Source organism: Capsaspora owczarzaki (assembly GCF_000151315.2).
Source record: "Capsaspora owczarzaki ATCC 30864 unplaced genomic scaffold supercont2.5, whole genome shotgun sequence".
Classification (NCBI taxonomy): domain Eukaryota; class Filasterea; order Ministeriida; family Capsasporidae; genus Capsaspora; species Capsaspora owczarzaki.
In genome coordinates, this window is record NW_011887296.1 from 959,830 (window position 1) to 978,670 (window position 18,841).

The following is an 18,841-nucleotide window of genomic DNA, read 5'->3' on the forward strand; positions in this document are numbered from 1 at the left end:
TTGTTGCAGTCCTTCATTCAGAAATGGCAAGTTCTTCGACCTTAGCTTGAAACAAGGATCTCAACGTACCAAGATGGTCGCGCGCACGAGGGTGGGGATGAAGTAGTTGCAAAAGAGCAGATGAAACCGTGTTTCAGTTCTTCCCGCCTTTGCTCCAAACACTTGCATTGGCCCGGTTCACCATGCCCGAGCTTTTTTTCCCCGTCGATCTGCGGGTGCGGTGCGTTTGAGCATGTCGCGCGAGCGTGGCATGCCCGGCAGTGTGGGACTGAGATTCGGATGTTGTAATCGTTTTCATCTTGCGTCAGTGCGCTCGCATTGCGTCATTTTCTCCCTCCATATGAACGATTGCTTTATTTTGCCTCGAAACGAATTGAATATGATTTCAGTCTTTATTTTTATTTTCGTCTGTTCCATTTGTTCTTTTGCTTTCTTCTTTCTTCTTGACCTTGCTGTCTGAGTTTTGAGACCAATCATCGTCCCCAACTCAACTCGACAGCCAAACTAGCTGGTCAACCTTTTTAATTTGTATCAGAAAATGGCGCAAAACAACTTGAAGGAGATTTACCGCGAGCTTGTCTCGATCGACAAGCGCGGTGTCTTCAATGACGAAGCTACTCTCCAGATGGACGAGGAGAATCCTCTCAAGATCATGCTCGAGCTCACGCCCAAGTCGGGTTTCTACGAAGGCGGCCGATTCAAGTTCCGCATCTCCCTCCCCAAGGATTACCCCAACTCGCGGCCAACCGTGTCCTGTTTGCAAAAGATGTACCATCCCAACATTTCGTAAGTGACCACCAGTCCGTCAGTCAGTCAGTCAGTCAGTGGGGGGGGGCAGTGAGGGTTGGATATGCTGATGTCAGTGGGCGGCAAACAAACAAACAAAAAAATGACTTAAAAAGGAGAACGTTGCGTGCAAGCATGATCAAGTGGTGTGTGTGTGTGTGCCACTGCGTCAACGATCGAGGCTGTTAACAGTAGCGAGTGACACAACAAACACAGACTCAAAACTCGGCATGCACTCGAGAACGAACAGCGCAGAAAATCAGCGAGAGCGTGCTTTTGTTTCATCATTGTTTCTTTGTTTTTTGTGCTTTTTTGCCTTCATTTTCTTGGCGTTCACACTCACTTGCTGCCCTGTTTCCCCCACTATCAACGCATCTGACTGCGCTTGCTCAAATACCAGGCACGACGGCCACATTTGCTTCAACATTCTGTCGTCCGACTGGGACGCGTCAATCCGAGTTGAACAGCTCGTGAACTGCTTGCTTTGGCTGCTCCAAGTGCCAAACCTGGACTCCCGGCTGAACGGCAATGTCACCCACAACATGGCCGAGTTTGAGCGTCTCGTACGCGTGTCGATGGCCGGCGGCAAGGTCAATGGCACCACGTACCCTCGCACGCTGATCGCGCCCATGTCCGCCTTGGACGTGCTGCTGATGCTCATCAGCGTCGGCAAGAATCGCGAAGCAGCTGTGGTTGGCGATCCCGCGGCACCAATCAGCGGCATTGCTCTGACCACTATCGCCACCTTGCCCGAGCGAAACAACGTGATTGAGCGAATGCCGCTCCTGCTGGCTTTCAACAAGGCCGGGTTGTGTCTGGACGAGATCACCCTGTTCGTGATGCCTTCCACTCGGTGTTACTCGATTGTCGACTGCGCGCGACTGATGCGCAACAACAACGTCTGCGAAAACGAGGTGGTCAAGGAGTTGGTGCTTGAGGACAGCAACTCGCAGGCATGGCTCGTCCTTGCCCACGGCGCCCAGCCCGTCAATTTGGCGCGGATGAGCAAGCTGGCCAACACGGAACTGGCGCTGGCCAAGCGTTCCTCGATTGGACGTCTGCTGCCTGATTGCGAGGCGCGCACGGTGAACATTGGCACCACCTCTGTGCCTCAGACTCGCATTGTGGTTCACGAGTCCATCCTTCGCTTTGAGCACGTGTACATGAAGACGGGCCTGGGAACTGTTGTGGCAAAGGTTCCCACCAAGATGATCCTGCAGCTGTTGCCTGCCGCCATTCTGTGCACCGATGAGGAGATGGAGCTCGCTGCCGACCCACAACCTGAATCCACTCCTCGGCAAGATCAGGGTTTTGCTGTTGTTGCTGCTGCCCTGCAGCAGGATCAGACTGCTGCTGCCGCTATTCCCGAAGCTCAGGCTCTCAAGGAAGAATTGACGGTTCCAACCGCCACGGACGAGGTCTCGATTTTGCAGCAGGAGCCACGGACAAACCCCGATACCGAGCCCTTGTCTCAACAGCTCGATGAACTGATTACACGAGTTGTTGTTCAGCAAATGGAGCAGCTGCGACTGCTCTCTGCCGCAGGGTCAGAGTCAACCGCCAGCGCTGCCCAGCCTTCCGCTGCTCCCGTCCCCGTTCGCTCTTTGCTGGGGTCTGTACAGGCATGGTTTTCCAAGCCCGCCACTGCCTGATTTGAGTGCTGCCTGATTTGAGTGTTTTGTCATGTATGTTAATAGTTGCACTATAGTTGTCCCTCATCAAAAACCCCCTTAAACAACCCCCAAAACAAAAAACCCAAAACCAAAAGACAGCAATTCAATCTATTTGCTCATTGACAACGAGACAACAAAAAAACCTCCCCTTGCCCTCATCAAGCCAGATGAACGCGAGGACGGTGTCGCTCGATGATGGCTTCAGCCTCGGCGGCACGAATGTCGATGGCGCCATAGTTGCCAGCGTAGCGGTGGCGGAGGCGGTTGCGACAGAACACATCTGCAACTTCCTGCGGAGCGTGCCGCACGAGCAGGGATCCTTGCAGCGTCAAAGCCATCAGATCGACCAGGTTTCGGCCATTGGCCTCCATCGCCTGTTGGGCGTTGCCATCGCGACTCAGCTTCTGCTGATTTGCAATCTGGGCTTCGAGATCTTGCACGGCCTGATCGAGATCGGCGTTTTTGCCAGAGGTGTCCGTCTTGATTTCCTGCAGGAACGCCTGAATGGCCTCTGGGGCGGTTTGCATTGCGCGCAGCACGTCCAATGCAATCACGTTGCCAGAGCCTTCCCAGATGGCGTTCAGCGGAGCCTCGCGGTAGGCGCGTGCCAGCACAAAGTCCTCAGTGTAGCCGTTGCCGCCATGGCACTCCATCGCCTCGTACACGTGGTTGGGCGTCCGCTTGCAAATCCAGTACTTGGTAATCGGCGTGGCGATGCGAGCAAACAGACTCTCTTGCTTGCTGCCGCTGCCCATGTCGAACGACTCTGCAATGCGGAAGGCCATCGCCGTAGCCGCTTCCGCCTCGATGGCAAGATCGGCCAGCACAGACTTCATCAGAGGCTGGTCCAACAGGCGGTTGCCGAACGCAGAGCGATACGTGACGTGGTGGAGCGCGTGCGCCAAGCCGATGCGCATGATGGCAGCGCCACCAATCGAGCAGTCCAGCCGCGTGTGGTTGACCATCTCGATAATGGTGGGCACGCCACGGCCAGGCTCGCTCACGAGCACCGCCCAAGTGTTGTGGTACTCAATTTCCGACGACGCGTTGGCCTTGTTGCCAAGCTTGTCCTTGAGGCGCATCACGGTCAGGTTGTTCTTGGTGCCATCTGGACGGAAGCGTGGCACAAAGAAGCAGCTCATCGCACCTGCGGCAGCAGACTTGCCGGCGGCCGAGGAGGCGGCAGCGCTCGTTGCCGTGGCCGGATCCGTTTCGCGAGGAATGTACGCGAGGGTGAGAAAGCCATCGCTCATGGGAGCAGAGCAAAACCACTTGTGACCCCACAGCAGGTACTCGGAGCCCGGGCCTGTTTGGGAGGGGTTGACGGGGCGTGCAATGGTGGTGTTGGCGCGCACATCCGAGCCACCTTGCTTTTCGGTCATGGCCATGCCGATCGTGGCGCCTCGCTTTCCTTGGTTGCTGGAGCCCGCAGCCGCAGCAGAAGCAGAGGCAGAGGCAATGGCAGCCGCCTGGAAGCGCGAGTCGTACTCACGCGACAGCAGCAACGGTTCCCAGAGCTCTGCGAGCTTTGGCAGCTTGCGAATCACCGGCACACCGGCGTACGTCATGCTCATCGGACAGCAGACACCATACTCTGCCTGGCTCATCAGGTAGAGATACGCGGCGCGGGCGACATGCGCGCCTCGCACGGACTTGGTTCCGGCAGGGGCAGCGGCGATGGCGTTCCACGCAAACGAGGCGACTCCCGCGCCAATGCCAATGGACATGAGCTCATGGTAGGACGGGTGGAACTCGACCTCGTCGATGCGGTTTCCATAGCGGTCGTGCGTCTTGAGGATTGGCGGGAATCGGTTGGCCGTGTGGCCGAGATCAATGACGCGCTTGGAGCCAATCACAGCGCCAAAGCGCTCCAGTCCAGCGGCCTCCCAGCCAGCCCCGTGGCGCTTGACGGTCTCGACGAGCGCGCGGTCCTGGCTAAACACGTTGTAGTCGGCGAGCGGCGGCGGCTGGTTGGTGACGACGTGCGTCGCAGCGCTCATCGACCGGAGCGGAACGACTGGCAAATTGGTCCTGGCCGAACAGAGCAACTCCATCGCGGGTTAGTGCCGTGGTCACCATCATCATCATCATCATGGATCACAAATACAGCAAAAAATCGTCCATCTCAGCCGGGGGGGGGTTGGTTGGTTACCGGACGAGCGATGCTGTGCGGCTAAGAGCAGCGTGGCTGAACATGATCAACAATGAGAAGTGAGCAAAAATCTGAGAATTGAAGATGAAGCAAGGAAACAAAAAGAAAAAAAGAAAAAGAAAAACTAAAGCATACTGGATGAACAAAATCAAAAACCATGTTGGACAGTGCTCAAGCAAAACAAACACCAACACCAGCCAAAGAAAACAACTACTTGGTCAGACGCTGCTTGGCAAGAAGCGCAGCACCGAGCACACTGGCGCCAAGAAGAAGGTAGCCTGCGCGGGAAACCACACGGTCTTGCCACTTTTGACGCTCAATCACCTCGGCGTAGGGGATGCGCGAGAAGGTCACCATCGTGTACAGCGGAATGAACGTGTTCGGCATCAGGCTGTGCAGCAGCGAGTCGAGCTTTTTGCGCAACAGGAAGCTCGTGGACGTGACGTGGTGCCGCATTTCAACATAGTTGTGCAGGGCCAAATCGCAGATGGCCTCCGCATCAGGGTTGCGCTCCTTGCTGTACGCTGGCAACGCAGTCGCAAGATCCATGTTGTGCTCGCCAAGCAGACGGTGAAGGACGGTGCAGTCTTCAAAGCCACAGTTCATGCCTTGACCATAGAAGGGCACCATGGCGTGCGCTGCGTCGCCGATAATCACCGCAAAGTCGTCAATGTGGTAGGGCGAGCACTGAAAACAAAGAAGAGCAAGAAGAAGAAGAAGAAGAAGAAGAACAGAACATGAGTCAAACTTGCGTCAAAGGCTCAAAATACCGTCGAAACAAACTCTAGAAACGACACCCGTACCTTCACCATCATCAACGTTGACGTGGGATTGGTGAAGAAATCAGAGACAAGACGCTCTTGGCCAATCAAAGGGATGGCGTCCGCAAAGTTCTCACGGAAGAACGCGAGAACGAGCTCCGGTGTCGAAATGGTTGCGAAAATGTCGAACGGCATGAACAGGGTGCAGGTGAAGGAGCGGTCTTGATTGGGCAAGGCAATCATCATAAACTCGTGTCGAGGCCAGATGTGGAGGTAGTTGGCCTCCATGGCAAACTTGCCATCCACCGGCGGAATGGTCAATTCCTTGTAGCCGTGCGCAATATAGGTTTGAGCGTAGTTGAAGCTAGGTAGACAGGGCGAAGGAGAAAGCAAATGGGGCGATGAGTGCCTGCTTACAACAACAACAAAAAAAAGATCACGGCTCAATGCTCAATCTCCAACACGACCATGGGCACGTACCGAGGCTGCTGCAACAGGTGACGGCGAACGCTAGAGTATGCACCATCGCTGCCAACAACGAGATCGGGCTTCACGGTAATCGTCGAACGGTCAGGTCTAGGAAGTCACGGGCCGAAAAAAGAAAAAAAAAACCAAGCACTTAGCGAAATCAATAATCCGGTATGCAAGTGCATGCATGAATTCCATGCATCCAAAGCTTGATTCCCCCATTCGCCACGCATAGCTTTCACGAGGAGACATACGCGCGCAGTGTCAGGTTGCGAGCTTTGACATCCACTTCCGTCAGCTTGTGCTCAAAATGTAGCGAGACGTTGGGAAGCTTCTCGGCAGTCGTGAGCAAGAGTTCGTTGAGCTTGCGGCGATCGACCGACAGGATGGCCTGCAAAGCGAATAAACAACAAACAAACCCACACAATGCTTCAAGGTGAGCGTTGACGTACGACAGCCAACCATGCGAAGAATGTGCACTGTACCTGATTGTCCTTGCCATACGGGACAACGTACTTGCCTCCAGTGGGATTGTGAATCATGCGACCATACATCGGGATGCCGGTTGCAACCACCTGGCCGTTCCAGCAGAAACGCGAACATTCAGCATTTGGATCCTTCCAACCCCGCTATCGTCGAGCCGGACTCCACTCAACCTCGATACGAATTGTCATAGCCATGCATACCATCTCGTCGAGTCCAACATCCTTGAGAGCTTGAATGCCACGCGTCGACAGCGCAAGATTGATGCTTCGACCCGAGTACGTCTTGGATTGTCGGATGTCTGAAGAGCGCCGACGCAAATTCAACACCAGATGTAACAGACGACAGAACACACACACACACACCCAAGATACGTTTCGTGAGTACTCGATGCACATCGTGTTGAGTGAGTGAGTGAGATTGGAGTGAGTGCGAAGCTCTCGTGCTTCCATCTGAACTCATCCCTCCCTGCACTTTACAGCAAATTCGACACTCAAACCTATGAAGATCCAAATAGTATTATCAGTGAACACTGTCAAAACTCACCGTCGCGGGCTTCGTAGACGTCGACATTGCAGCCACGGCGAGCAAAGTACACTGCGTTCAGCGCGCCGACCTGAGATATATGAGGGTGTCCCCCCCCGCAACACCCCAGATTATCAAACAGACAGATCAAGCACGCACGCACGCATTCAGTCAGCATCAGTGAGCCTTCTGTTGTGTTCAAGCATTGTGTGTGTGTGTGGCTGCATTGCCCCAGTCACGGTCCGTTGGCAATTGGAGTCAAGCCGGCTCCCGTCGGGCCCCAGCCTTCCCACTTGCCGACCTGCTCCCCCCTCAACCACGTCGGTTGCAGCGTGGTGGTCCAGGAGGAGGAGGAGGAGGAGCAGCAGGAGCAGGAGGTCTTGTTGGATGCTCTGAACACTCACCAGTCCGCCGCCGACAATGGCCACACGCTTGGGCGCAGTAGCAGCAGCAGCAGCAGCACTGGATGTCGCTTGAGCCATGAAATGGAAGTGGAAGTTTAAAGAGAGAAAAAAAAATAAGAGTGAAATGGATGCGAAATTATTGCAATGTCTGAGTTTATCAACCATTGGAGAAAAGTTCTGTGCGCTGATCTCAGCGCTCAAGCAGGAAATCGCCGTGCAGTGAAAATGGCGCCATTTGCACACGTTCGTTCAGACAAGATGGAAGCAGGAATAAAAATAAAGGGTACTGTATGTGATGCTATGTTATTGAGATGGCGGGAACAAGTCACATTTCACCGCACTGAGTAATAATCACATTCAGCTTTGGTCGATTGCCGGGGTCGGTCGGCACGTTCTCAATCTTGCGCATTACGACCCATCCGTCTATCAATTTGCCAAAGACAACGTGCTTGTCATCGAGGAAGGGTGCAGGTGCGCAAGTCACGAAAAACTGTCAAAATGAACAAAACCCCCAAAAGATCCACGGCGAGTCAGCAAAGAGGCGACTACTGTTGCAGACGCATCTGGAGAACAAGACGTACCTGGCATCCGTTGGTGTTGGTACCCGAGTTGGCCTGTTTGGTGCAAATGTGTCAAAGATGGCGTCAATGTGAGTAGATTGTCCAAATGATTGGGGCGACCATCCATCAAAAACCTTACCATGGACAGCAATCCAGGACCAGTGTGCTTGTGGATAAAGTTCTCATCGTTGAAATTCTCGCCGTAAATCGAAAGGGAGCCCTTGCCATCATGCTGCCCAACGTGCACCAAAATGACGAGCAAAATGAGCATTGGTCAACAGGACGAGTGCCTCAAAAGCAGGATTTGACAATTTTACCGAGATGAAATCGCCTCCTTGGATCATGAAATCCTTAATAATGCTGTTTCAAAGCAAAATCGAGCCATTCGGTTGCGTGCCATGAGCAAAAATCAAGAAAGGCGCATTCTGAGTCCTATCAAGTCAACATCGACTAAACCGTACCGGTGAAACCGAGCGTTCTTGTACCCGACTGGGATTGACTTTGGCCTGAACTCGCCAGTGCAAAATTGCCTACAGCACAATACAATCCGATACAAACGCAGGTCAGGTATATTGCAGCACAATGCAAAACTCTCGGAAGGTCAAACGTATGGATTCAGCCGACTAGAAATATTCCCACAAGGTATCTACAATAAAGATCAACACTATTGCCGAGTTCTGTCTCGTCCAAGTTTTGACTGACTTGGTGACTGACTTGGTGACTGACTTGGTATCTGACTGACTGACTGAGTGTGTTGAGATTGACGAGATCTCGCGTGCCGTGCATCGCCATCCCGCGGCGCGTCCACCGCTCTGACTCAATACTCACTTGCTCGTATGCATCATCGCTGAACCGCCACCCCCCCAAGCCCACCCTGTCCCGAGCACGAGCGCTGAGGACTGACTGGAAACGCTGCTGGATCGTCGTTGGATGGCAAGCAAGCTCTCGTTTGTCCCCGCTCCCCGCCCCCGCCTCCGCCTTGGTGTGAATATACATATATGTATGCGTGTGAATGGGGTTGGCGCGCGCACCGGAAGTTCTCGGCTGTCCTGGGCACTGTGTCGGCAAACAGCTCAAACTTCATTCGACCGACGTCCTGGCCGCCGATCGCGACATCCATAAAGACGATCGGATTGGGCTGTGACGGTGCTTCCATGATGGTGATTGCAAATCTAAGAAAAGGAGCGAGAAAGGGGAAGGGAGAGAGACAGAGAGGGCAAAGAAAGAAAACTGAGCAAAGACTGAGCTTTTACGGTTTGGTTGTACTTCGCACACGCTTAGAATCCAGTAACGAAAGGAAATACGCATCACTGTAAATAGAAGTACACCCAGTACAGTATTCGGCCTCATTCGAATTAGCTGACGGGCAGTCCTTCTCTACTACAAGTTCGACATGCCAACGCCCTCCTCGGGTGGGGCTCATGTTTTTGCCAATGAGTGTATCTAGCATTGTAGGTGGAAAGAAACTATCGGATCACTGTCGCGCAACGCCCGCCGTAACCTGGTCTCCTGAAATGCCTTCACTGGATTGATTTTGGACGCAAAAACAAAAAGCTGTATTGAAAGATCAGTCGATCATAGTGTGTCGCGTTAGGAATACTGTAGTGGGCAGGTCTGAGTGAGTGAGTGAGTGAGTGAGTGAGTAGAATACAAGATGAGCAGTAGACGTCAAGTGCTGGCGGTCATAGTGGCGTATCAATTCTCGTTTCATCGACTTGGACGCCCTCTGCGGCAGTAATGTCACCCAACTCGGCCGTTTCCGTGGAATCAGAAGACGATGATGAGGAGGATGCTGACAGGGAGGCGGGTCTTGCGTACAGGTTGGATGACGACGGCATGGCGGCGGGGCTGGCGCCGGGGACAGCCACTGGGGCAGCAAGTTGCTGAGTTGACGAGGGCGCGGGTGGTGTCGAGACGAGAACATCCACCGGCGTATTCGACATTGGCAGCACACCGGGTGCTGGCTCTGGCACGGCAACAACTCTCGCGGTCTTGCGAGGGCGCCACCAGAAAAGCGGGTACGATCGAAAGATGTTGTTGATCAGCAGGGCTATCAACAGCATCAACGTGACACCCGCACCGACTGGAATCACAATGTAAAGAAAGCCAAGATCCCGAAGGGTCTGCGAGCCCGTAACTGCAATCAGCGCGGTTGCTCCACCTGTGACAACCAAACCAAAAACACGGTCAGAAAAGACGAATCATTGCACTGGTTGGTGTTGTGAGTATTTAGCAACTGCATTCGAAGCAATTCTAGTACCTGGGGGATGGACCGTGCGAGTCAATTGCATGGCCGTGATCGACAGGGATACGGCAAGCGCGCAAGACAGCCACAGTGTCGAGGGCGATTGACCAAATATTTTCTCCATGCAGACTCCAATGAATGCCGACAGAATATGCCCAAAAAAGACATTGCGGGGCTGGGAAAGCGGCGAGTCAATGACGGCGTATACGAGCACCGCAGTTGCTCCGAACGATCCGATCAGCATGGCAAGATCGTTGTCCTCGATGAACGATGCATTGTACTGAAGCGCCGCACAAGCCGCAATACCTGATTTTATAAACCCAAAATACAAACAAACCATCGCCGTTATGGTATTGTGAGCGAATAATTCATTTCCCCCTCAGGATCTGAGAACCAAAGCGACCAAAGTCCAAAAGTCAGCCGGTCAAGCGAAAGCCCCCATTTGATTTCTCTTTCTTGTCATGTTGGCTTTTCGGCATTTTGGGATTGTGGCTCCTTACCAGTGAAGCTTCCGATGAATGTGGCGTAGATGGTGCGCCAGGTTGGGCGGCGTGGGAATGGATGCGCATGCGAGCCCTGGCCTCTGAGCCGTCGCACGTACCGCTTGGTCCACGCGGCCGCTCGGCCCCAGAATGAGCGGGACGGTTGGTTTGGGTCTGCAGATTGCGCTGGGGAGGTCGTCGGGGTGGACACCTCGGGCGGTGGTACATTTGCAGATGCGTTTGCCATCTTCTCGCTCAGTTCGCACTCTCGCTCTTCACTCTGCCAGCATTGAACGAGGAAAGGTGAACTGACTTTGAGTGAAATTGGAAACCAAGAACCAGTGTTTGACCACAATCAAATGTATCTGCACAATCAAATGTATCTGCAAGTCAAGGCGAGATCGAGACGGACTTGACTCATAATCACCAAAAAGCATGTACATGAACTACTTCTATTTGAAAAAGCGTCGCCAAGAGAAGGCATCGCACGATGGCAAGCAACAGAGGGGAATAGAGAAAGAGAATGAACATGAAAAAAACAAAAACGAAACGAACATTCAATCGCAACGAAACAGAAACCAATGTGGCGGAAAAAAAAACCAAACAAAATCACCCATTGGAAAGAAATCGCGCCCATCCCAAGGCCCGCTTGGTAATCCAAAAACAGCTGCATGTCAGACGACTATGCCGAGAGCCCTCATGCATAGCTGACAGTCTTGGCCGCACCAGCCACCAGAGCGCCAATATCGCGAGTCGGAGCGTTTCCGTGTTGACCGGCGAAAAAGTCGTGAAGCATGTTAAAGTTGGGTCGCTCGTTCGGCTCGTAGGACCAGCACTGCGTCACGAGGGAATATACATCCGCCGAGCAAGTGGGCGGCTGCGGCAACCGATTGCCTTGTTCAAGGAACTGGACCAACTCTGCGCCAGTGATCGCACCATACGGCCCAGCACCATAGCTGTACACCTCCCCTGTGCCACAGCGCATGAAAATTCAAAGGCGCATCGACAAAATAAACAAAAGCAGAAGCAATGGTCAGCAAGTTCAAAACAAAACAACAACAACAATCAACAAAGCCCAGTTTCGCCCTGATTTCTCCTCCAACCCGACAGCAAAATTTCTGCGAGATAGGCACGTACAAGCGAGCACGCCAAAGCTCCAAACATCGGACAGGACGGAGAATTTGCGGAACAGGATGGATTCAATGGCCATCCACTGCCGAGAAAAGAAGACGCAAACAAACAGTGAGCAACTCTCGACTTTTCAACGCACCAATAACGCATCCATCGAACAGCCACTCTGCGCATACCTTCAAAGGAAGCTTGCCTCGAGTCTGCATGCGATAGTACTCTGATTCTTCGGAGAGAGTGTGCGAGAGACCAAAGTCGGAAATCTTGACCGCGAGGTTGTAGCCCACCAAGCAGTTGCGTGCAGCAAGATCACGGTGCACAAAACGAAGCGTGCCGAGGTACGCCATGCCGGCCGCCACCTGGGAAAGCACGCGGGCGAATTCCGCGCCCGACCACAAGCAGTTGAGGGATGCGGACTTGACGAGAAGGCCACGCAAGTCACCGTACGGAATGTACTCGAGCACGAGCATGTTGGGCGATGTTTCGACCAAGGCGGCGATGGCAAGCACAACGTTTGGATGGCGGAAGCGGGACATCATTTCGGCCTCGGCCAAAAAGTCGCGACGCGATTTATCATCCGCATTCTCCTTGAGAAGTTTCACAGCTACCATTAGCGCCGCTTGGTTTGGCTGGAGGAGCGCGCGCCCAATTCGAGGCACATCAAGCGCCGGAATGCTGCCCAGTTGGACCATTCCAAACTCGCCGGATCCGAGAACATCACCCAGACGCAGGACAGAGCGCATCGAATGCAAACTCGAGGTCTCTTCGTAGCACATGCACGAGTCGTCCGGCATCTCTGAATACTCGGCATAAATGTCCTCGTCGACTCTGGCGGCAACTGGCTCGTAGTGCCCTTGGCTGGCGGCAGGCCGCGTCGCATACTGCCCAAAGGACTGCTCGTAGAGGCCTGGACCGGCTGGCTGAGACGCATACTGTGCACCAAGCGATTGCTGTGATCGCTGCGACACAAGGGATGGCCGCCCGGGTGCGGCATACAAATCATTGGGCAAGGGTTGCATTGGGAAGCTGGCAGATCGAATGCTCTCCAGATTGGCGAGCTTTTCTGCACCATCAGCCTGCTGCTGCTGCCGAGCGCGCCGACGGCGGACGAGAAGAAGCACGAGCAGCAAAATGAGCAGGACGGCTCCACCAGCGCCAGCGCCGGCAGCAATGGGAGCCACCGAGCCGCCAGAGGCACCGTCAGCATCCGGAGTGTCGCTCGAAGTCGGCACCAACTGGCAGATGGGCAGCGGAGGAAGCCACTCGCCCTCCGAACTCGTTTTAGTGGTGCAAACGCTACTCGAAGCACCGTGGAGCTCGTAGCCCTGGCTGCAATCGAACTGCAAGAGAGCGTCCACGTCTCGAGCAGTTGAGGAGACAGAGCCATGCAGCAACCCCGCAGACGGACAGTAATTTGCAATCGTCACACAGTTGAGCAACTCTCCTTGCCAGACGGGACCAGATTCGGTCATGATGCACTTGCGAGTGCTGTCGCCGCTGACTTGAGCGTAGCCCTCATTGCAGAACATGGTGCACGTGCCATTAATCAATCGAGAGCATGTCGTTAACGTTGCGTGCATTGGGTTTAGCGCTGAGCACGACGTAGGATCAACGTCGCAAACCGGAGACGCGACAGACCAAGACTTTCCCGTCATGCAGGTCGTCCCGGTGGTTCCATTGAGCAAAAACCCACCATCGCAAGAGAAGGAGCACACCGATGACAGTGAGCTTTGTGCCGAACAGCTAACTTGTCCGTTCGTCGGACGGTCGAGTGTTGGGCACCAGTTCGGATCTTTGGTGCAGCTCGGCGGAGACGCAGACCACGCTTGATTGGCCTCGCACGACACACTCGCGTAGCTCGGGGGCAAGTATGCAAACGGACAGGTAAACGAGGCGACGCTGCCATAAGCTTGGCTCTGTGAGTAAGAGACCATGACGCCAGAGTCGGTGTTGACGAGTGGACAAAAGTTCAGGATGATGTTACACGTCAGAGCAGCCGACCACGTTGCGTTGGCAAGGCAGGTCGCGACACTTGGCCCGCTGAGCGAGTAACCGACAGAGCAGGTCACGCTCGCTTGGCTTTGGTATTTCCGACCCTGCGTGTAAGCCACGGTGCCTGCAGTCACATCCATAGACGGGCACCAGTCTGGCTTGGCGAGGCAAAGTGGCATTGTCCCTGACCAAGTCGCATCTGTCTGGCAAGTCAGGTTGAGGGACGGGTTTGTGTTCTGGAAGCCGGGTTTGCAGGCAAACGTTGCCAAGCTCGAGACCTGCTGCCCAACGGAGAAAGTGACAGTTCCTTGGTTGAGACGCAACGTGCTGCAGTAATTTGGAATTGCTTCACAGGTTGGCCCCGAGTTCGACCAGGTGCCACTCGCTTGGCAGGTAGCTGTGACGGACACAGTCGGGCTCGAATACCCGGGATTGCACGAAAACGATGCGACACTGCCCAGCTGGCGTCCATTCGAGTAGCTCGCATTCCCAAACCAGATAACCCACCCCGGGCAAAAGTTTGGAATGGCAGTGCAGTTGGTCACTGCTGACCACTGACGATCGGATTGACAGGTAGAAGAAAACACGGCTGTCGTGTTGCGATACCCAACGTTGCATGCCACGGTCGCAGTGCTTTGGAAGGTCAAGCCGGCCGAGTGACTCGATGCACCGTTGGCAATCAGGAGCGGTGGACAGTAGTTGGCATCCTGGTCACACACGCCCGGATCGCCACTCGACCAAGTCGCGTTGGCCCGGCATGTTGTTGTTGCTGCAGTTCCGATGCGAATCATGTAGCCAGTATCGCAGACGGTAGAGCACACGGAGTTGAACGCAGCAGTGCAGCTCGTACGACTACCACCACCGACACTTGTCGAGGGAATGGTGCACGCGTTCACGCATGTCGGGGCGGTGCCATTCCAAGTGTCTGTATTGACGCAAGAAAGGGTGTACGGAGTTGGGTTGAAAAAGTTTGCGTCGCACTGGAAGCTTGCAACGCTTTGATAGGCCTGAGAGTCGCTGTACGTGACGCTACCATTGGGGAGGCTGAGTGGCGAACACAGTGCAGTGTTCCGCGTGCACATGGGCGCAGAACCGCCAGTCCATGCGCCAGTTGCTTGATTGACCTCCGTGCATGTGAAACTGTTTGATCCCGAAAACGTGTAGCCGACATTCAAGCACGAGAATGTGCAGACCGATCCCAGCGTGAAGGCGTTTGTGCAGCTCATGAGACCACCAGACGGCGCCGTCTTTGTCGAGCAGTAGTTCGGATTCAAGTCGCAGACACCGGGTGCAGATGGAGACCAAGCACCGGTCGCCTGGCACGCGGCAAAGGCCACCGTCCCCGCACGGAGGATGTAGCCGGAATTGCACACAGTCGAGCAATTGCCCGTTCCAAAAGTGGGATCACAAGACGAGCGCACGCCACCGCCAACGTCTGGAATGATGCACGACGAGATGCATGTGGGTGTCGGGGACCACGTACCGTCAGCACGGCAGACGGCTGCTGAAGTGTTGGAAAGAACGTACCCAGGGGACGTGCAAGCGAAGGTAGCCGAGCTCTGGAAGGCCTGGCTGTTGGAGTATGCGACTGTTCCTTGATCCAGTGACAGCGTTGGGCAAAAAGTGAGCGACAGTTCGCAGGTGGGCGAAACATCACTCCAAGTCTGGCTGGACTGGCACGTTGCCGTCAAAGGACCAGACGCGACGAAACCCGTCTTGCAGCTGAAGGTGGCCACACTTTGGAGCGACTGCCCGCTCGAGTACGCGACAGACCCATTGAGCAGCGGCGGCAGGACTGCGCAAAAGTTTGGAATCAGAGTGCAGTTCTGCAGCGCAGTCGACCACGTCTGGGCTGCTTGGCAGGTGGTGGTGAGCGAGGGGTTGGAGTTGTTGTACCCGACGTTGCAAGTCACATTGGCCACGCTCTGGTACGCTTGAGAGTTGGTGTACGTCAAAACACCATTGTTCACCAAAAGCGGCGAGCAGTGGGCCGTGTTGAGGTCGCACACACCCGGGTCGCCAGCGGACCAGGTTGCATTCGAGGCGAGGCAGGTTGTGCTGGCCGCGGTGCCTGGTCGGATGACATAGCCAGTGTTGCAGGTGGTGGTGCACACTGTGGTTGTCGTTCCTGGACACGTGCGAGAGCCACCACCAACCGACACCGACGGAATGGTGCAGGTGTTGGTGCAGGTTGGGGGAGTGGTCGACCAGGTTGAATCGGAGCGGCAGACTGCAGTGCGAGACGGGTCCAAGTTGGCATAATTCGCGTTGCAAGAGAAGGTGGCGACACTTTGGAAGGACTGGACGGCGGTATAAGCAACAGAGCCCGATGGCAGATTGAGCGTGGGGCAGAAAGAGTTGTTCCAGATGCAAGTTGGCGGAGTGCCCTCCCAAGTGCCCAACACATTACAAGTCGAGCTGGCCGAGCTTGACAGCGTGTAACCAGTGTTGCAGCTGTAACTGCATCGTGAATAGATGGAGGATGAGCTGTTGCAGCTGAAAGAGCCGTTGACCGGGGCGACCAGCGGCGTCGTGCAGTAGTTGAGGTTGAGATCACAGACGCCAGGGTTGCCGGCCGACCAGTAGCCGTTGGCTTGGCACGTGGTGGAGGCTGCAGTGCCGGCGCGGAGCACATAGCCAACATTGCAGCTCGTGGTGCAAACGCCACCGCCAAAGGTGTTGTTGCACGCCGGGCGAACACCACCCCCAACGCTTGTCGAAATGATGCACTTGTCGACGCAAGTTGGAGCGGCTTGATCCCATTGTTGGTTTGCCTGGCACTGCGCCGTCACTGACGGATCAGAAAGGGCAAATCCGGGGGCGCAGTCAAACATGGCCACACTTGAGATCGCTCGCGAGTCCGAGAGTGTGATTGTGCCGTTGGGAAGCGACAGAGGCGGGCAAAAGTTGACATTCCAGATACACGTGCCGACTGGTATATTGTAAGCTCGATTTGACTGACACGTGGCCACCGGATAGGTGTTCGGGGCCAAGGTGTACCCGAGATTGCATGTCGTGGTGCATGAGCTTCCCACTGTATTGGGGCAAGTTCGGATACCATTCGAGATTGCCGGGGCAGTGCACCAATTGTCGACAAGGTTGCAGTACCCACCGTTAAGAGTGTAGCCAGTGAGGCAGGAAAGGCATCCAGTGGATCCGCAGGATGTGCAGCCGCCAGAATTGACGACGCAATTAATGACGCAGTATTGTCCGTAGTAGTTTGCTTGGCACGTAAACGTGTACTGAACAGTAATATAGTTGACATACGGCCATGCGTTAGCAGGGTTTGGGATGTTTACGGAGGTGAAGGTTGGCTGAGGGGAAATGGTGAAAGTCGTCGATGCCGACCCCATGTCGTCCGTGGTGGTATCAACGTCCCTCAGAGTCATGTAGAGGCCAATTGTACCCTGAATGGAAGGTCCAACCACGACTTCCGTGAGTTCAAGGGTCAAAGCATCAACAAACAGGCAACAATCAGCGAACATGAGAACGAAGGCCAAACATACCCCAAAGTTGTTTCCGATGGTAATGGAACTGAAGGTATAACTGTAGGACGGGTTGTCGTTATTCTCAATTTCACCAGCAGAGAAAGACCCTGTCTTTTCCGTCTGCGCATTGTTGTTGTTGTAAAAGTAGAGCGTATCAATCTTGTAGTCGCACTTCGGATAGTTGGCAAAGATGGACGAGTCGCAGTTCCCTCTTCCGGTAATCGACCCAAACCTCATCGTGAGCGTGCCCAGAGCCTGAACATCCGCGACCGTCAAGGCCAGGGCGAGTGCCGCCAGCAGCACGGCGCGTTGCGATCGCATTTGACCTGGGGGTCGCTTGTAGTGGACGAAAGATTGTGCAATAAATGAATTTGGGGTTTTCAAGTGTTATCGCGAAGCCTCAATCAACGAATCCCTGTCATCAAAGTCACAACACAAATGCAGACAGGAGGTGAGTCGAAATTGACGACGGGAAATTGCAAAAAACCAACTTGACTCGATTGAGTGTAAACAACAACAATTGGAACGAATTGAGAGGTTTTGTTTGGTGGGTGAGAACGGCAGGGTCGGACTGAAGAAGCTGCATGGGACAAATCGCGACTGGAGTAGATGTTGGTAGATGGGTCCTCCCGAGTGGGGAAGCAGAGCGAAGGAACGCGATCGAAGGAGGTTGACAAGAAGACGAAGAAGAAGAAGAAGAAGAAGAAAAAAAAAAATCCAAAAAATTATGAAAAAAACACCCCATTGCGAAAATTGTCAATGCAGGAGTGGAGAAACCAGTTGCTCGCCTTCGCTCCTTCGCTGCAGCAGAGCACTCCGCTGCAAGAGAGGGCAAGGGTGGTTGGTTGCGGTGTTTGTGCTCGCGTTGCTGGCGGCTGATTCTCGTCCCTCGAGGGAGGTAGCGAGCGAGCGAGGAGCGGTTGTGGGGTTGGTAGGGAAAAAGCAAGCAAAAAAAAAAAAAAAAATCAACGGGAAAAAAGAGCAAGCAAAACGAATCGCCAGAGCGAGGGAGAGAAGAGAAGGAATCAACGAGAACATAAGCACACGCACACATACACACACATGCAAGCGCAAGAGCGCAAGCCAGAGGGCAGAACGATGGGAGGCAAAGCAAGACCGTAACACAAAAAAAAAACAATTGAAAAAAAAAACATGGAACAAGCGGTAGTGGACCGCAAGCTGGCCTGAGTCACTGGACTGTTGGGACGCGCAGCTGGAGGAGTACAAGATACCAACTAGGGACACACAGGCTGCACATAGCAGCAGGAAGGCGAGAGAGAGGAAGGAGAGACAGCGTGAAGGCGACTCACAAAAAGAAGCAAAAGCTTGGGTCCAGATAATGAAAAAACGAGCCAAACCCAAATAAAAGTAAACAAAAAGCAAAATTTACAAAAAAATAAAATGAGCGTTTCCCAAACGAGGATTGGTTGTCGCTCAATGTGATTTTTCGCACGAAATGTGAAAAAGACACATGCTTCGAAAAGCCAGGCAGCAAGGTACAATGCGAGAGGAGCATCACGAATAACAGGCATGGCGAGCAGGAGAAGCGGGACACATGGAAGGAGCGAAAATCAACGCATGGAAAACGCGGAAGCGGAGCCTTAAAATGGCGAGGGAGTTGCTTTTAAATGAGACGCCCTATTTTGGAGTGTGCGCTCATAAAGTCGAAAAAAAAAAGGGGGGGGGGGCCCGGC

At 54.1% G+C, this 18,841-nt stretch overlaps 6 protein-coding genes across 6 annotated transcripts; 1 reads left to right on the forward strand and 5 right to left on the reverse strand.

The window, feature by feature from the left end:
• The first annotated feature begins 395 nt into the window (after window positions 1-395).
• On the forward strand, window positions 396-2,529 carry CAOG_03735 (hypothetical protein). The gene is made up of 2 exons (XM_004363406.2): window positions 396-786; window positions 1,187-2,529. Exons 1-2 carry the CDS (start codon window positions 539-541, stop codon window positions 2,436-2,438), a joined length of 1,500 nt encoding a protein of 499 aa, XP_004363463.1. The 5' UTR covers window positions 396-538; the 3' UTR covers window positions 2,439-2,529.
• Window positions 2,530-2,552: 23 nt separating this feature from the next.
• On the reverse strand, window positions 2,553-4,658 carry CAOG_03736 (acyl-CoA dehydrogenase). Its single transcript, XM_004363407.2, has 2 exons — window positions 4,612-4,658; window positions 2,553-4,490 (listed from the first exon to the last, which is right to left on the reverse strand). The coding sequence occupies exons 1-2, from the start codon at window positions 4,653-4,655 to the stop codon at window positions 2,618-2,620; spliced, it is 1,917 nt and encodes a 638-aa protein (XP_004363464.2). The 5' UTR covers window positions 4,656-4,658; the 3' UTR covers window positions 2,553-2,617.
• An 87-nt stretch (window positions 4,659-4,745) lies between these two features.
• Window positions 4,746-7,371, reverse strand: CAOG_03737 (kynurenine 3-monooxygenase). The gene is made up of 8 exons (XM_004363408.2): window positions 7,253-7,371; window positions 6,870-6,939; window positions 6,527-6,624; window positions 6,326-6,415; window positions 6,095-6,231; window positions 5,853-5,948; window positions 5,415-5,736; window positions 4,746-5,298 (listed from the first exon to the last, which is right to left on the reverse strand). Exons 1-8 carry the CDS (start codon window positions 7,328-7,330, stop codon window positions 4,822-4,824), a joined length of 1,368 nt encoding a protein of 455 aa, XP_004363465.2. The 5' UTR covers window positions 7,331-7,371; the 3' UTR covers window positions 4,746-4,821.
• Window positions 7,372-7,533: 162 nt separating this feature from the next.
• On the reverse strand, window positions 7,534-9,048 carry CAOG_03738 (peptidyl-prolyl cis-trans isomerase H). The gene is made up of 6 exons (XM_004363409.2): window positions 8,844-9,048; window positions 8,274-8,342; window positions 8,130-8,172; window positions 7,952-8,044; window positions 7,834-7,866; window positions 7,534-7,742 (listed from the first exon to the last, which is right to left on the reverse strand). Exons 1-6 carry the CDS (start codon window positions 8,966-8,968, stop codon window positions 7,578-7,580), a joined length of 528 nt encoding a protein of 175 aa, XP_004363466.1. The 5' UTR covers window positions 8,969-9,048; the 3' UTR covers window positions 7,534-7,577.
• A 298-nt stretch (window positions 9,049-9,346) lies between these two features.
• On the reverse strand, window positions 9,347-10,835 carry CAOG_03739 (HPP family protein). The gene is made up of 3 exons (XM_004363410.2): window positions 10,558-10,835; window positions 10,073-10,363; window positions 9,347-9,973 (listed from the first exon to the last, which is right to left on the reverse strand). Exons 1-3 carry the CDS (start codon window positions 10,784-10,786, stop codon window positions 9,495-9,497), a joined length of 999 nt encoding a protein of 332 aa, XP_004363467.1. The 5' UTR covers window positions 10,787-10,835; the 3' UTR covers window positions 9,347-9,494.
• A 142-nt stretch (window positions 10,836-10,977) lies between these two features.
• On the reverse strand, window positions 10,978-18,531 carry CAOG_03740 (SCR repeat-containing protein/PTK2 protein tyrosine kinase). Its single transcript, XM_004363411.2, has 5 exons — window positions 18,458-18,531; window positions 17,166-17,562; window positions 11,847-17,066; window positions 11,677-11,752; window positions 10,978-11,508 (listed from the first exon to the last, which is right to left on the reverse strand). The coding sequence occupies exons 2-5, from the start codon at window positions 17,466-17,468 to the stop codon at window positions 11,237-11,239; spliced, it is 5,871 nt and encodes a 1,956-aa protein (XP_004363468.1). The 5' UTR covers window positions 17,469-17,562; window positions 18,458-18,531; the 3' UTR covers window positions 10,978-11,236.
• Between the last annotated feature and the right edge of the window lie 310 nt (window positions 18,532-18,841).